Source organism: Triplophysa rosa, linkage group LG5, assembly GCF_024868665.1.
Source record: "Triplophysa rosa linkage group LG5, Trosa_1v2, whole genome shotgun sequence".
NCBI lineage: Eukaryota > Metazoa > Chordata > Actinopteri > Cypriniformes > Nemacheilidae > Triplophysa > Triplophysa rosa.
In genome coordinates this window covers 9,403,950-9,421,002 of record NC_079894.1, presented here as the reverse complement: position 1 = coordinate 9,421,002, position 17,053 = coordinate 9,403,950, and the positions used below count along the sequence as shown (strand labels likewise).

Below are 17,053 nucleotides of genomic sequence, written 5' to 3'. Positions count from 1 at the left end.
GAGGTCGAACACACGTACTAGTATAAATCCTCTGAGAGCACGCACTTGCTTTCTCTTGTCGTTTCTCAGAGGCCTTGTTTCTGGCTCGGTCTGGCTGTGTTACGTGAACCATGGCAGGTAGGCAATTTCATATGGACCGCCAAATGTCGCCTGTGCATGTCAAACAAAGTGAATTACCGTTGAATTTGCGCTACTGTAAGGATGTATACGGTATATAACCTGCACTGCGTTGTTTGGGAGGTTGCAGGACTTTGGATATTATAGATGACATTTTAATTCGCTGTAATTTAGGCTGTCCGGACCATATAAACTGCGGTAACGTGTGAATTGTTGCGTAAGGGCCTTTTGACTTCTCCTACGCAGTAGTGCAAACAGTTGTTTGTTTGATACACAATATTCACCGCACAGACATGCTGCGGTTCGTCTGCGTTCACAGCAAACTGTAAAGCGTGTCTCTATTTCACAGCGAAACGCAGAGCGTAGTGCGTTACACTTTATGAGTTTATCTAAAACGCAGTAGTAGATGTGTAATGTTTATTCCGAAGGACATCGGCACAAAAATTGCATTTCAGTGTAATCTTTCTGTTCAAACCTGCTGTAAAGACGACCATTTGCTCTCGTTTCTTATCAACAAGGCATACACTTATTTCATTAAATGAAGTATTAAAAAATGCATAAACGTATCTTTGAATATGATGGGGTTGTTTTTTTGTTAAACAAGATGTTTTAAATATTAGAATTGCGTAGTGATCATGTTTGTTTGTTTGTTAATGCAGACCAGGCTTTTGTCACACTTGCAACAACTGACAACTATGCCAAAGGAGCAATGGTACTTTGCCAGTCCTTGAGGAACTACAACACAACCAGGAAATTAGTGGCCCTAATCGGCCCCAATGTCTCCGAACCCTCCAGGTAACTTGTTTGTTTTATTTGATGTCTTTCTGTTGTTTTGTGCTGTCTCAGATATTTGTTTTTGTCCATGCTGCTGAGATGTGATCTGTAGATCCGTCATTGTCTCTGTGTTATATTGCAGAGCAGTGCTTCGTAAGTTGTATGATGAGGTCAGGCTGGTGGACGTGCTGGACAGTGGGGATGCTGCACACTTGGCCATGATGAAGAGACCTGACTTGGGCGTCACGTTTACGAAACTCCACTGCTGGACTCTTACTGAATACTCCAAATGCGTGTTTATGGATGCAGATACTCTAGTGAGCGTTGTTTCTCAATGCTGGTCGTCATTTTTTTATTTCTGTGATGTCATATAGGTTTCTCTACCGTCAACAGGTTTTGTCTAACATAGATGAATTATTTGAAAGAGAGGAGCTGTCTGCAGCACCAGACCCCGGCTGGCCTGACTGCTTCAACTCTGGTGTGTTTGTCTTCTGTCCCTCCAATGAGACTTATGAGAAGCTTATTACAGCTTGTTCAGAAAACGGCAGCTTTGATGGTGAGTGACACACTTTGATCACAGTCGTTATATTTGTTGAAAGAACTCTGGTGGTGGGGGTATTAGTATTTCTGCTCATTGAATGGAGGTTTGCAAAGTGCAGATGTTGTGGAAAACAGAATTCCAGGTTCCAAATTCTCCCTCATAAATGGTGCCGCTGTGGAACGGGTTACGTGTTTCGCAGCACATCTTGTTGATGCGGTCTGGGAAATAACTGCACAAGCTTGCTAGAGCTATACACGGCCATGACGAAGTTCTTTATCAGGCATATGTTGATGAACACAAGAAGCTCTTTGGAATTTCTTATTTTTGGATGTACCTCTCAGACTGGAGTTATTTCTGAGCTTCGTGTGGGGAAAAGTAAATAAAGGCCTCTCCATATCTATGAGAGACTCCAGTCAGTGAATATGATTGAATTGCCTGCTTTGTACCTTTTGACCCTATAACTCAAATTGTTGTTTTGCTGATATATACAAATGTATGTATGTGTATATAATCCAAATTCATGTTTGGGCTTTAAACAGGAATCTTCTGTTCAAGATTAAGTCTCAGACTAAATCGCAAACCACAAAGTATTGAGCCTCAGTGTTATCAGTATTGCTCTGTACTGGATATCTTTGAGAGGTTAAAAGAGCATGCGTGTTTCATGTTTGTTATCTGTCCATTAATATGTGGCACAATGTACAGAGAGGGTATTTAGTTCCTGTAGTGTGATTGATTAGTCCTGTGACATGCTATACAGTCTCTGAATGCAATAGAGGTCTCTGAACATCTACCAGTGTCTAGATTTTGGTTGAACATGTTCATGCTCTTGTCATGAGTATCATCTTGTGCTTTTCATGTGTAACATTCAAATGTCACATGTTCAATGATTATCCGAGGTCAGCTGGACTTTCCCTGTCCACATTCCCCTGTGTTTGCTTAACTCTGACACTGTGCAAAGACCTGGATGTGAGCTTACATTTGTTTAGTGGGTGTTTACTTACAATAGTGACACGCAGTATTTAATGATGTTAAATGATTATAGGGCTGTTTGTAATAATCAATATAATTTTTCTCGCTCGTTTCATTTTATTGATACTTTTTAAATGTTCTGTTTAAATTTGTTAATATACATTTGACGGATGGTTTGTTGTGAGGTATGCATATCATATTGTGTGTACTCAAATTGTTGTTTTACTGATATACATACATATGTATGTGTATGTATATAATCCATATATCATATCTTGTATAGGATCACCTGAAATGTTTTTCTGTGCTTTGTATTCTTTCATTGACTTGGTTTGTCTTGTTTGTTCTGTCAGGTGGGGATCAGGGAGTTCTCAACAGCTTCTTCAGTGATTGGGCAACAGCAGACATTTCAAAACACCTTCCTTTTATCTACAACCTCAGCAGCATTGCCATCTACACCTATCTCCCAGCATTCAAACAGTGAGTATGTGCATGGATCATTTAACAGATTGAACAAATGTCCTGGGTTTTGATGGTATATGTAATACTCACTCTTGTTTTAAAGACCCCCTATGGTGAAAATCAAGTTTTTAATGTTGTTTTTTATGTGCTTTTAAAGGAGTAGTTTACTTTAAAATTAAAATGTCATAATTCACTCACTCACATGTCATACTGTGAGTCTGTGTGTTTTTATTTCTTCTGTCGAAAACAAATTTGAGGCTTATGAGGAAAGCTTTTCAGGGGGTCTTCTCAATACAATGGACTTGAATGGGGGGGGGCTGTTGGTTAAGGTCTAAATTTAAGTTTCATCGCAGCTTCAAAAGGCTCTACACGACACCAGCTGATGAATAAGGGTGTTGTCTAGCGAAAAGATTAGTCATTTTACAAGAAAACTAAAAAATGATATACTTTTTAAACGTAAATATCTTGCTCTGCCTCGAAATGCCTCAAAGATGTGCGTCCACGACTTCACGTACTACGTAATCACGTTGGAAAGGTCACGCAAGTTCCGACCTAGTGTTTACAAGAGTTCTTGGATGTTGAATAGACACTATGTATAATGACACTTTTCACACTGCGTTTAACCCCGGGTTATCTTCACGCTAAACCCCGCTTTTAACCCCGGGTAAACTGATGTTTCACACTTGAAATTTCTAAAGCAGGGTTAGCAGCACCACTTTTGCAGGGTTAACCCTGCATTACGGTGTCAAACGTGTGCAACAAAGCGAGGATGGAATAAAAGGACCAGACGCTTGGCAACGGACACCCAATCAAAAACTGAATCACGCTTGCCTCATTTCACAAGCTGTGCACAGTCACAGAAACTCCATGCGTCCATTGCGCTGTGTAAACAATCTTGAGTTTTTTATTTATTTGAGCAAGTAACGTCTTGGAAGGCTTAAAATGGCCAAAAAGGATTTGCGAGGTGTCATTTTTTTCCCCTCTGATGCGGAACAAGGTATTCGGTTATTTAAAGGGACCATGCACTATTTTTATTCAGTCAGTTTGATGCGGCAGTATTTATAAAATCATGACTGTTGACACCGCAAATAGGAATGTTAACCCAGGGTTTAGTGATGTACAGTGGGAATTGTCTGGTTATGAAAACCCAGGGTTATCTCTTAACCCCTGGTAAATTATAAGCAGTGTGAAACGTGAAACGGATAACCCAGGATTCTGTTTACCTGGGGTTCAGAATAACCTGAGGTTAACGATTTCAAGTGCGAAAAGCTCTAAAATGTCTTTGTGCAAGATTATTGTTTAAAATGGTCAGTTCGTGTGAATATCAGCGATGTTTAAAGGTCTCCTCAGACGAGCACTTTCAACAAGTTGGTATGATTTATTAAGGTCTTCATGAAATGTCTGGAACATACAATGGCTGTGTAAACTAAACCCTCCTTGCCTCGTCAAAAACAGCTATGCTCACAGCAACCCGTTCTGGTGCATGTCTCTTTAACTGATGAGTTACAGCGAACCCCACCCCCCTTCTGTCTGGAACACAACACAACACACGTGTAGTACATTACCCTTACAGTTTTGGCAGCGTCCGAACTGCCTAGTGCGATTGAGTGGAGGCGGGGCTAGTTCGCATATTCATGTAGATGTGTATACTTAAAATAGCTTGAATATAACTCTGCACCTCAGCTTCTTTAAGACAGGAGAAATAATTTTCACAAGAAAAACTCTTTAAATGTTATTTTGATGGTCAAAGATTAGTTTTAAGGGATAAAATTATCAACCACAGGGGGACTTTAAGGTGTTGTCTGCATATGTTCCTCTTTTGGTATGACTGTTGGATTTACATGCAGCAGTCACTGGTTTGTGTGGTGCGACTGATGCCAAGGTCAAATTAAAGCCTGATCACGTTGTGACACGTTGTAACCAAAGATGTAAACGACATCAGAAATCCTTTCTGTTCTTGGCCTTGCACCTTCCACCAAATACATACAGGCCTCCAAAAATAGTGGGGCTATTTTAATGCCTTTACACATAGCCTAAATGTCATTTTGACCAGTCGGTTATGTGATCTGTTTTCCGTTAGCAACGGTAGTGTATCGGATTCATAATGGACAATTTGTTCCTGTGTCTAACAAACTAACAGACATCTTTTTTGAGCATTTTACCAGCTTATTCACTTTATTACTAATGTTTAAATGGTTTATGATTTGTTTAATGTTCCTTTCCTGTAGCTCAGTGGTAAGAGCATGGCGCTAACAATGCCAAGGTCGTAGGTTCGATCCCATGGGATTGCACATACTTAGAAAAACAAAGTGAATAGGATAATGCAATGTAAGTCGCTTTGGATAAAAGCGTCTGCCAAATGCATAAATGTAATGTGTAAAAAAAGATGTCAGAGTGTTTGGGATTGCTGAAAAGATGTCATTTTAATGATGTCTTTCCATTCTTGTTGCCCCCAGATATGGCCATGATGCCAAGGTAGTTCATTTCCTTGGCAAAATCAAACCGTGGGACTATAGTTATGATACCACTAGCAAAACGGTAAAAGGACAGTCCCAGGATGCTTCTGACATGCACCCCAACTTCTTGCTTCAGTGGTGGGAGCTATTCTCTTCCTTAGTTTTGCCCCAGATGAAAGAGGAATATGGTGACCAGCCCTTCCATTCCGGATGCACAGATGTGAGTAGCGCTTAAACTGAATTAACTGCTGGGATTGGTACAATCATCACAATTTCTGAGAGTCATAACACCACGTTGGTGACCTTACTTTGAAAAACGTTAGACTCTGTATATTCAACACGAATAAATTATTGTGAATTGATTGGCTCATGGGGGGGGGAGTGGGGGGGGAAGGTTTTGTAGGAGAATGGCACCAGGTGGGTAGAGGTATGGGTTTAAAAACTAGCGGGATATCTGTATGCACATTTATAAACTTCCACATACTCAAAATAAAGAAAACAATAAGGTTCATTTTGATCTTATTGTAAAGTGGCTCTTAATTGTGTGGGCCACATCTATGTATATATAGTTTATATAACAAAACTTATTAAAAATGTAAGTTTGTAAAATTTAGCAGCATCTAGCGGTGAGGTTATGAATTGCAACTAATGGCACACTCCACCGCTCAACCCTCCTTTCGAAGCACCACGGTGGCTGACACAGGACTAACATGTCATGTTTTCACTTCTTTGCTGAAGGAGATAACATTTATACGAAATGCACTCTGTAGAGCAGTTTGTCCGTTTAGGGCTACTTTAGAAACAACATGGTAAATTCCATGCAAGGGACACGCGGAGTTTAGTAGATCGAAATGGCTCATTCTAAAATATTAAAAACATAATGGTTCAATATGTTAAGTCTTTCAGTGGTGTAAAGTATTGGAGTAAATGTACTTAGTTACTTTACTTAAGTATCTTTTTGGCTACTTTGTAGTTGTACTGAGTATTAAAGATATTAGCAACTTTTACTCTCTACTTAACTACATTTTTGAACAAGTATATGTACTCTTTACTCCACTACATTTGTAATGACTAATGCAATTACACATTACATTTTGCATGGCACCTATCTTATAATTAATATTGCCATTTACAGGGCAATGAAGGTACTACAATCTTGTGGATTTTGCTCTAACTTACAAAAACTTGTCAACATGGCTTCTTTATATGAATATGAGTGCAGTATCAGGTAGATGTCAATCGCTGGCGGTTTATACACGGTTAGCCCTTACCCGCTATTTCTACAGTAATATATTGGCAACACTGTTGCCAGCTAGTTACTGTAGGTCACACATCTACAAAAGCTCTTATTTTTAAAACTAACTCTTCCTAAATGTGCTCTAAACATGTTTGCTCAAAATTTGACCATATGGTGGGACTATTGCCATGAAGTGATGTAAACCAGTAAAAAGAATGTATAGTATTTCAATTTTCAAAAGTGCTCTCACACTATATAGACAAAATATTAACCTATAGAATGAGTCGGACACAGAGAAATGAACAATCCACATATGAATCTCAACAATGGTGACAATCAACTGAACAGCTTCATGCTGCAATGCATGCTGGGTACATAGTACAAAACTCATTCATGATTGTTTGTCACCATTGATGAGGTTTGTATGTCAAGTGTCTAACTGTGTCTCAATTGCAAAGAAAGATTTTCTGACAGAGATCTTTCCATTATAACATGTAATCACTTTACCAAACATATCTTAATAAATCTTAAATGCTATATTATTATTATTTAATGATTGAATTCTTTCAGATGTATCTTCAGTTACTAAGCAAACATAAAGTTGCGGTTCCTGTAAAGTCCCTTTCAGTGTTATTGTATAAGTGTACATTTTAAAGCTACAAGAAAGTCAAAGAGTCCAACCAAAGCAAACACTGATCGCCATAATGGTGACTTAAAACACAATTGAACCACTATGAACTAGAGTTCAATCTCAATAAGATCTTACACAGATGACAGAAATAAAGTGAAAGTGGTGTCTGTAATATGTGAAGATGTTATTGATGTTTGTGTTTAATTCTCCTCTGGTGAAATCTTGACAGATTTATTGTGTTCATCTGTTATTTACACGTGTTCATCTAAGACTGTGTGACTTAAGTGCGTTAATAGATTCTTTATAATGTATCTTCAAACAGCCATTGCAGTAGTTTACTGTAAAACACCTACAGTAACTAGCAGGCAACAGTGTTGCCAATACAGTATATTACTGTAGAAATGGCAGGTAAGGGCTAACAGTGTATGTGAAATGAGGACATGACTGCAGCTGGCCATGAGGCCCAAACCAGCATGTCCAGTGCAAAAAGGCTTTGACTTTTTGATTTTACTTAACATTACTTTATTTATCCGTTATATTGAAGAGACCTTTTTGAAGGAGTTTGGTTTACTTATGAGCAGTTGAGCTTAAATGAGACTTGGGTGTTTGTAATAGACGTACAGTAGGTTATGATGTCGGCCATGATTTGTTGCAATTTTGAGGTGTTCAGTCTTATTATGATTTAAGAAAATAAATGCGATTGCTCTCCTCACAAATCGACTGTTTCTAGTTTTTCCACTGACATGTCTCTTAAGTGTTGAGGACTAGTGCTGCTTTGAGCCTACATTCAGTATGAGTAAAATACTCAAGTACTGTTCAAATCAGATACTCGAAGACTTTTACTCAAGTCGTTTTGGAATTGGTGACTTGTAACTTGTAATGGAGTAATTTTCACTGCAAGGTATCTGTACTTTTACTTAAGTATGGTTTTCAGGTACTCTTTACACCTCTGAAGTCTTTATACACCTATGAAGACATAGTTATGTACATTATATGGCATTTCTGTCAATCCTTCTTAACGTCACACATTGCACCTTTAAAGTATCAGTTGAATTGAGTTTCTACGATAGAGATGTACAAAATGCTGTGGGTCCTCAGAACCACTACTTGTGTGCTTTTAACATATTTTACTTCTAACTTATCTGAATTGTACCCAATGATTAAATGCGTAATTCTTACTAGTTTTCTAAACAACTCAAATGAATCCTCTTAGATTGATCTTGAGCATTTGGGAATAGGTGTGAGGTATGCCTGAAATGTAGAACCGTCATGCTTCACTGGATTATTTTTGGCTTCTGTTGTATGTGAAACACAGCTTTCGGACAGCTTGTCCTGTGTATACTGAATACTAACAATACATTTAGCTACAATTAAGAATGGAAATTTGTTCTGCTCAGGGCTCCAGTGTATGTTCTGATTTGTCTGCTTTTCCTTTCAGAGTAATATTCACGAAGATGTGGCTCAGGTGCATATATCCCATCACCCCCCTCCGCCTCAGATGTCTTCTCAGGAGCGGAAACAGAGGTGGGAGCAGGGCCAAGCTGACTACATGGGACTGGACTCTTTTGACAACATTGAGAAAAGACTAGATTCCTTCCTAAAGTGAGGTGCACCCAGCAATACATCAAGATATAGTTTTGTACTGGGGTATGTATAGGGCATAACATTACAAACACTTAAATGCATCATCACTTAAACTGGTGTAAAAGTTGTCTATGCAGCTCAACCATTCAACCTCTTTCATTGTGATTGCAACAGTTATAAGAAAGTTTTGTGTAATTCGGTGTATCCACACTTTGCCTCATTTCCTGAGGTAACACCAGGCAAGCATAACATGTCTCTGTCACTCTGATACTGCTGTAACATGTTGTTTGTTTAGTTACTGTAATTTAAACGTGTAACCGTCCAAGAATTTTCAAGTTTCATTTGTCTTGTGTGTTTGTGGAGATCAGAAACGGTAGGAAAAAATCATACAGCAACCAATGCCAAACCAAACCTTGTAAATGTGTTTTACACTGCAAGTATACAGCTCATCACTTTACTTTCAATATTAATCCACTGATGACCTTCTTAATGATGGTGTTTACAAGATGCTTTGTATACAGCCGACTCCTGTGAACCGTCATTACTTTAGCTGTGATATACATCGGTAACTCTTATTGTTTGTACCAAGGTCACTCCACCCTCGCTTACTGGGCAGTCACTCCCTGTACCAAGGTTATGGCAACAATGTTTTTGCTACACTTGGTTCCACCTTGTACTATTGTTAACACAGTTTCTGTAGCTGTAACTACTGAAAGTTTAACTTTCCTGTAGCTCTGCCCTTCCCCTGCAACATCTTAAATAAAGAACAAGTAATGTGAATCTTGTTTTACTGTGAACTCTGATTAACAAGTTTAATCACAAAATACACACAGTCTTTTAATGTAAAAATGAAAATGCTTTGAACCACTGTTTAACTGTGCATGGAGAAAGAACTGAATAACTGAAACGGACTAAATAAAGTGTCACATTCAACTAAGCACTGTATCTGAAATGAACTGACAGTAGTCAAACTGGTTGAGAATGTTAACACCCTGGTAAGACTAAATCTCCATGAGGGCTCGGATGTCATCGATCCGGGACTGTTTTCGGTCCTGTGGGGTTTTTGTTCCAAAAGCCTTAGCCACAAGCTCCTGCTTCTTCTTCTGAATCTTCACCATGTTCTCCTCCACTGAATCTTTTACAATAAACTACGAGGAGAAATTGAGATCTTGCATTGGTCATCATTAAAGAGATCTTTTATTCACCCTCATGACTTTACAAACCTGTATAACTTTCTTTATTCTGCAGAACACAAGATATTTAGAAGAATGCTGGTAACCGAACAAAGGCAGTTCCCATTAATTTCTACTGTATGGACATAAAACCAATGCAAGTCAATGGGTATTCGGTTACCAATGTTTTTTTAAATATCTTCGTGTTCTGCAGAAGAAAGTCGTACAGGTTTGAAATGACAAGAGGCTGAGTAAATGACAGATTTTAAATTTTTGACTGATATTTTAAAGTTAAAGAACTGCAACAATGTTGCCGGTGTATTGACCATATATCTTTTAATACATTACAGTGTTGAGCTAATAAGGTAGCCATTCAAATAGTATTTTATTATATCCGTCATCCCATTGTGTTACCACTGAAGAAAATGGCAAGCATGTAAAAATAGCTATTGGGATCAGCTGCTAACATTCTTCTGTGTGGCTGCCATGGAATAAAGACTTACCTTAGTGATCACCACATCTCTGCTCTGGCCTAGTCTATGACATCTGTCGACACACTGATCTTCTGCTGCAGGATTCCAGGCCTGGAACATAGTTAAATCATACTGACATGTTCCGTGTATAGTGCAACAGCAAGGAATAGCTATATAATGATGATACTGCCACCCAGTGGTTGACATAAAATACAGCTCGGTGCTTTACTCACTGGATCCATCATGAAGACATGGGACGCTGTGGTCAGATTAAGCCCCACCCCTCCTGCTTTGAGTGACAGCAACATGATGGTGGGGCTTCCAGGAGAAGAATCTTGCAAGTCCTGAATGGCCTTTGCTCTGGCCTTTTGAGTCATAGAGCCGTCCAGGCGTGTAAAAGAGAAACCATATTCCCTGCAGATATCGCTGGTATTAGCACACAAAATCACTAATGGCTTCTAATGTAAATATTTTGTACGTTCTGCATTGAATGACTTTAGCTTGTACCTCAAAGGAACCTCCAAAATATCTAAAAACTTTGTAAACTGAGAGACCACAAGACTCTTCACAGTGGGATCTTCATTACGGAGCTTCAACAGGATGGTCATCAACGCATCCACCTGTGATCAGAAAAAGACTTTAGATGGCAGCTCATAATTAAACAATTCTTTTTAATACAGGAAACGAATGGTGTCTCAATCTATCTCACTGCATATTTACACATAGTAAACACCTAAAAAAACTGACAATACATTTACACAAGTCAGAACTTATAATTAACAAGGAAAAATTTGTAATGGTTCGTTGCATTGAATCTTTGACATATATTCAGAATCATTGTCTGATACAAAATCAAAACCTATAGCAAAAACAAGCAACCAAAATAACTAAAAGTGGCAAAATTACTTTTGAACTTGATCGCCACTTCTCCCCAGTGACTGATCCAGTCTCCAGCTCTTCTCCAGGATACTCCACTAACTCTTTAGTCTTGATCTGAGCACGACACAGTGGACATCTGGCCTGCTCCTATGAAGCAAAAACAATCAGAGTTCAGGAATGACAACACAAGAGTCTTCAGTATGGATACCACTGACACGCGGCCGTAATGCTGACCTTCTCTGAGCGGATGACCTCACAGATGCAAGGCCTGCAGAAGACGTGAGCGCAGTATGTAATGACGGGTTGACGCAGAGAGTCTAAACAGATAGCGCACTCCTCATCCGAACCAGAATTCAGCACCAATGTAATCTTATTGATGAGGCGTTCCCGAAGCTCACTGGGGGTCACGGGATCTGCTAATGCCAAGACAAGATCATTACAGTGGTATTATGTGTGGCATTTTACATAAAATGAGTCATGCATATTCGAATAATCTACATGCATACCTCCCCCTGTATATTTTCCGACAAGACTAGGGTGACAACAATACTGCCTCAGACGAACCAGAATGGCCAACACATCAGCATAGTTTGTCATGACGGAGCCCTCTTGGAAATACCTGTGAAGACAAAAAGATGTTTTCTGATTTTATGTAGTGGTGTTGCCCCTCACATCCGTAGCGGATGACAGCATGATGCCCACCTGCCGATGATGTTCCTGCCCTCAGTCTTGACCTGCTCATACTTCTCCCTCTCCTCTTCAGAAAGAGTCACATGCTGCACAAACACTGTCCTCTCCGGTAACTGCACCACCGTGCGACCATCCACCTTACTGGTCTTAGTGCGTCTCAGTGTAATCCCCTTGACCAGAGCCTGCAGGTTCCTGAAAACATATACAGCAATGATACATTTTGGATCTTTTTCCTCAAGATGGAAATGATGGGAAGAATGGGATCCGAAAATGTCAACAGCTGGATTTAAAGAACCAAATCTGGAGTGTTATTGTTAACATACTGTAGTCCAACTCTGTCGCCCATGGTTACAGGTCTCTGAATAATTCTGCTCCACCACTCCTTCACATCAAATGGCTTCAGCTTCAAGAAGGACAGAAGCATATAAAGATCCTTCAAGGAGTTTTGAATAGGCGTTCCTAAATGGGAAAATAACTGATTTACAGACACACAGACCAATAATCCTTCCCATGGTTTTATTTCTAGTATGAACGAACCAGATAGGATCCATCTGCGCTCTGATTGGAGCTCCAGGACAGCTTTGCTTTGAAGGGCGCTGGGGTTTCTCACGACGTGACCCTCATCCAGAACCACTCGGAGCCAGTTTACTTTGTGCAGAGGACTGCTGGCCTTGTTCTGAAATTTGAAATCAATTGAGTTTGAATGCTTCTTCATATTTACTATTTATCCAATGCTTTTAATTTATACCGTGGGAATTTACAATGGTTCTACTAGAACTTCTACATCCACTCACTCCAAAGTCTGATGAAAGAACATTGTATGTCGTGAGAACCACATCTTGACTAGCCAGAAGGCTGACCGATCGGTTGCGTTCGGCACCGTAGTACAGATACACGTTCAAAGTGACATCAGCTCGCATATGTTGCTCAAACTGATCCTGGGCAGATATAAAACACAAAAGACGGAACGTGTTTTGGTGATTTTCTTTAAACGTAAAACGATTTGACATTGTAAACACTCACCAGCCAGTTGCTAAGGACCGACAAAGGACATACAATCAAAGTGGCTCTGGCCCCAGAGCCCCCAGTACCTGCAGAGGAGCCCTTATCCGCACCTATAACAGATTATTGTTTATTAATTTAAATTAAAACTCTTTATAATACAGTAAGAAAAAGGCAGAACAAATGTTGCACTCACCAGACCTCTTCTTTACGTTCTTCTTTGGAGGCATGACTTGTGTGGAACTGCATTCCAGAGCGGCAGCAAAGTCATCATCGTCCAGCAAAATCACTTCTGAGACAAACAAAGCAATGGCAGTCACATCTTATACTAACTAAGGCCGTTCAGTTTACCCACAGAGACAAAAAGTAAAAGTACCTTTTGTGTTAGCAGACTTTTTTGAAGTTTTCTTTGTAGTTTTTGCTGTAAGAAACACAAATGTGTGGCATAATCAATGGTTATCAAAACAAGGCTGTCATATCGGCATAATGGAATAATTATTGGCAAAAATTCTGACACTGGCATAGTGAAATCAACCTTTTTTCCGAGGTACATCTTTATCAATGGTATCAGCAGAGGCACTATCAACATGTGATCTTTTCGATGGGGATGACTCCACTACTTCCTCAGATACTTCTCCACTTTTCCCTGTAAATCAGCAATGTAGTGTTAATAAAATATTCGTTTTCTGTAAAAATGTGGCTTTTTACAGGCACCTGCATACAGTTAAGAAGGTGTATGTATAGTGTAAATGTAAGCATGATATTTTACCTTTTGAGGCTGACTTCTTTCTAGAAGTAGAAGGTTCAGATGATTCTCCCTGAAATATATATATATATATATATATATAATATATATACATATACAGCCACAGCCACAGAGAAAATTCAAAGACCATTTTCAGTTTTTCTGAATTTACTATGGTGAATTTTACTATTTACTGTGATTAAAATTTTTGTTTCATTCTGTGAAACAAAAAATATTGTTTATATTTGCATTTATTTGCAGAAAATGAAATGTGGAGAAACAGGTCAAAATAACAGAAAAGGTGCTCTGTTTTTTTTTCAGACCACAAATACTGCAAAGAAAACAAGTTCATATTCACTAAGTACTATTTGTACATGTACTTAGGAAATGTTTTAAAAAAAATTGTGATAACCTCGATTTTTAATCACAGTTTTCATGTGTCTTGTCATGCTGTCAGTTTTTCCGCATTGCTGTTGGATGACTTTATGTTTGAGTTTTTATAAGTGTATCAGACAGTGGACCGGAATGGTCACAATACATTTAGAAATGCTGATTAAATGAAAAGGTGTCTTAATTTTTTCCACAGCTGTATATATAATATTTATTCATTGCCAATTTATTACTAATTTCTATAGTACTTCAAAGGTTCCAGCAATCAGTTCTGTAACCCACTAACGTCCTTTAGAAACATTACAAGCAATTCCATTTGCATCACACTCACACATTTCTCCAGTGGCAGAGGTTTCCCATTATGGAAATTAGACACTATTAAAGCAATAGTGGTAAGGGTTTTGCCCTGAAAAACATGACAAAAAGAAACATTGAAACTGAATGCTAATACAGCATACTGACCAGCAAAAAGGACATCTGGTTTGACTCACCAGCCCCATATCATCAGCCAAAATTCCACCAAGCACTTTCTCTGGCCTTTCCTTAACAGCAAAGTTAGTGAGAACGTTAAAGTAAAGGCCACCCTTCTGCTCCCAGAAAGGAGGCAGATCACTGCTGTTTTCACGCGAGGTCATCCATGAGAGCGCCTGCTTTTGATGTGGGAGCAGTGGAGTGCACACCGCCTGTATGGACACAGGTTAACAGAGACATGATGTGTGATGAATGGGCGACATTAAAAACAACAGCTGTGAGTTTGATGTTTTCTTTCTGTTTTTGCTCTTGCCTCTGCCGGTTCCATTTCTCTTGTTTTATCCTCCATTAAATCGTCAAAGAGCTTGTCAAAGGCACTTTTAAGCTGGTGTGGTATAACAGAGAAGTTGTTTAGTAAATTCAGTGCAGTTAAGCAGACAGTATGAGAAACAGTATAAAAAATCTAGATCAGTGGTTCTCAACTGGTGGGTCACAAGCCATTTTTGGGCTCTGTTCAGACATATTATACCAAACAAGTCACATACGCCATTTACCTCTTCTGCAGTCAAGGGAATGGCAGATATTTGTGAAGATGATTTGAGTAATCCTAATGGATCCCTACCAAATGATGTTTTTGCAGTGCCTCCTTAAAAGAATGAAGTAACAAAGTAAAGAGAATCATGAAAGCATCATGTGTTTGCCAAAGATCATTAAATAGTGGCAAATGGATAAGTGAACCTTTGAAGTCAGTGCCAAGTCTGAAACCATGACGTCTCATATGGTTGTGAACAGCCTCTCTGTTTTCCTCTTTGCCCAAGAAAGTGAGGTTCACAGGCATTGAGAATTTATTTGTCTCCCCATAGGGCACAATCCTATTAAGAAATTAAAAGCATTACAGCAGTTTTTGCCTAACTAAATCTGACCAGATGATTATTATTTGGGATAGCAAACGCATTTTATTTTGTCATGGAGCTAATCAACTGGCAGTAAGATCTGATAAAGCAAATTACTTCAAAAAATATTGAGAAACTAATTTACCCTTCCACTCTTGCCAATTTGTTGTCAATAATATAGGCCATTGCGGCTGCCAGCTCTTTCTTGATGTGCCCAACCTGACTACCATAAACATTGGCAACCACCACTGCGTTTCTGTCATAGGGATTCTGCGGCTCTCTCACCAGTGACACCATCTCTCCTCTGTTGACCTGTAGCAGAGGTCACAATGTTGTTAACCTTTAAAACACTGAATAGAGTTGCAAAGTCCATCCAATCCAATGAACTTTTTGATAATTGCCTTTTGACTAGAGTTTCTCAATCGATTCCAATCTATTTGAGGTATCTCACATTCCTCTTTTAGTGTGGATAGTATGCAGTTGCGAGTTCCTAGACTGTACATATTCATAAGACCATTTTGTTTGCTTGAAATAACCACTACATTAGTGCTAAATAACTAAGATACTGTATATAATTGTTGGTCAGACTGAGAAACGCATTAAATGCAAGCATGCTTACCACTCCAGAGTAGTATCGCAGACCAACTACTGTGCCTTGAATATATCCAATCTCACCGCTCTCCTCCGTCTCCAGGTCCTGACCAGCATCTTCTGTTAGATTTGCAATTTCTTGGGATATTGTCTCTGCACGGCCCACATCCAAAAAATCGATGAAAGCTAATAGACGTACATAAGTATTATAATATTTAGCGTTCAATAATTAAATACACTGGTGAACATTTTAAGAACAAAACCTTTTAGTTACAACTTATTTTTACGACTGCATTTTTTTACCGTATCTCGGCGAGGCGCTGATCGACGGTGTGTGAGGCTGCACAGAGGACCGACTGAAGTTTGACTGCATATCTACAAACAGACCACCATACGAATAAAGACACCGTTTTATAAAGAAACCCAATCCTCCATTAAAATCAAAATGTGTAAGCAAGCAGAAATGTAGGTCACATTAAAAGTAAGAATATTGCATGAGTTACCACGTACAATAAAACCTGCACAACATAATAAACAAACAAACACGTTTACGAGGATCAACTTATGTTAAATCGCTTTAGCAGCCTAGGCACACTCACCTAACGTTACTGATCAAAGAGTTCAATACTGCAGAGTTTACTGTAAACGGATCCAAATCGCAATGCTACATCAGCGATGAGCAGTGCGCTATATAGATTGGCTGTAGTGAAGTTTATGTCAAATGTTTAACTTAACGGTGGCTGTCAAAACACCGAGGCGCGGCTCTTTTGAACTACACACTTATTTCCGGTGCCTGAAAGCGCGTCCAGTACGTCACTGGCACGTGAACCAATCAACAGAGACTGGAGGTCGACGTCAGTACAATACATTTATTACGCTAAAACTTTTGATTTATTTTCTCGGATCTTACATGTGTGTATAAGTTCTGAATGACAAAAGAAAAACACACACACACACACATATATATATATATATA

At 39.0% G+C, this 17,053-nt stretch overlaps 2 protein-coding genes across 4 annotated transcripts; one reads left to right on the top strand and one right to left on the bottom strand.

The window, feature by feature from the left end:
• On the top strand, positions 1-9,531 carry gyg1a (glycogenin 1a). The gene is made up of 7 exons (XM_057334410.1): positions 1-117; positions 777-912; positions 1,034-1,208; positions 1,285-1,447; positions 2,755-2,881; positions 5,320-5,539; positions 8,626-9,531. The coding sequence occupies exons 1-7, from the start codon at positions 111-113 to the stop codon at positions 8,791-8,793; spliced, it is 996 nt and encodes a 331-aa protein (XP_057190393.1). The 5' UTR covers positions 1-110; the 3' UTR covers positions 8,794-9,531.
• A 117-nt stretch (positions 9,532-9,648) lies between these two features.
• Positions 9,649-16,873, bottom strand: hltf (helicase-like transcription factor). Of its 3 annotated transcripts, none has more exons than XM_057334407.1 (25): positions 16,677-16,873; positions 16,381-16,452; positions 16,106-16,263; positions 15,632-15,798; positions 15,332-15,465; positions 15,148-15,239; positions 14,907-14,978; positions 14,614-14,805; positions 14,454-14,528; positions 13,757-13,805; positions 13,523-13,633; positions 13,364-13,408; positions 13,184-13,279; positions 13,009-13,100; positions 12,780-12,923; positions 12,523-12,661; positions 12,309-12,444; positions 11,998-12,177; positions 11,802-11,914; positions 11,530-11,711; positions 11,323-11,442; positions 10,924-11,036; positions 10,650-10,830; positions 10,447-10,527; positions 9,649-9,919 (listed from the first exon to the last, which is right to left on the bottom strand). In XM_057334407.1, exons 2-25 carry the CDS (start codon positions 16,448-16,450, stop codon positions 9,773-9,775), a joined length of 2,889 nt encoding a protein of 962 aa, XP_057190390.1. In that variant the 5' UTR covers positions 16,451-16,452; positions 16,677-16,873; the 3' UTR covers positions 9,649-9,772. The 3 variants fall into 3 exon arrangements, with proteins under 3 accessions (XP_057190390.1, XP_057190391.1, XP_057190392.1); XM_057334408.1 differs by having other exon boundaries at positions 11,530-11,708; XM_057334409.1 differs by having other exon boundaries at positions 13,184-13,276.
• Positions 16,874-17,053: the final 180 nt, after the last annotated feature.

Bases quoted from the DNA above. Each gene is read 5' to 3' on its own strand.
- gyg1a (XM_057334410.1), top strand. The intron at 1,448-2,754 runs GTGAGTGACACA...TTGTTCTGTCAG, and splicing joins AGAAAACGGCAGCTTTGATG to GTGGGGATCAGGGAGTTCTC. The intron at 5,540-8,625 runs GTGAGTAGCGCT...TTTTCCTTTCAG, and splicing joins TCCATTCCGGATGCACAGAT to AGTAATATTCACGAAGATGT.
- hltf (XM_057334407.1), bottom strand. From the start codon at position 16,450: ATGCAGTCAAACTTCAGTCGGTCCTCTGTGCAGCCTCACACACCGTCG. The intron at 16,264-16,380 runs GTAAAAAAATGC...TACGTCTATTAG, and splicing joins CAGCGCCTCGCCGAGATACG to CTTTCATCGATTTTTTGGAT. The intron at 13,101-13,183 runs GTGAGTGCAACA...AATCTGTTATAG, and splicing joins GAACGTAAAGAAGAGGTCTG to GTGCGGATAAGGGCTCCTCT.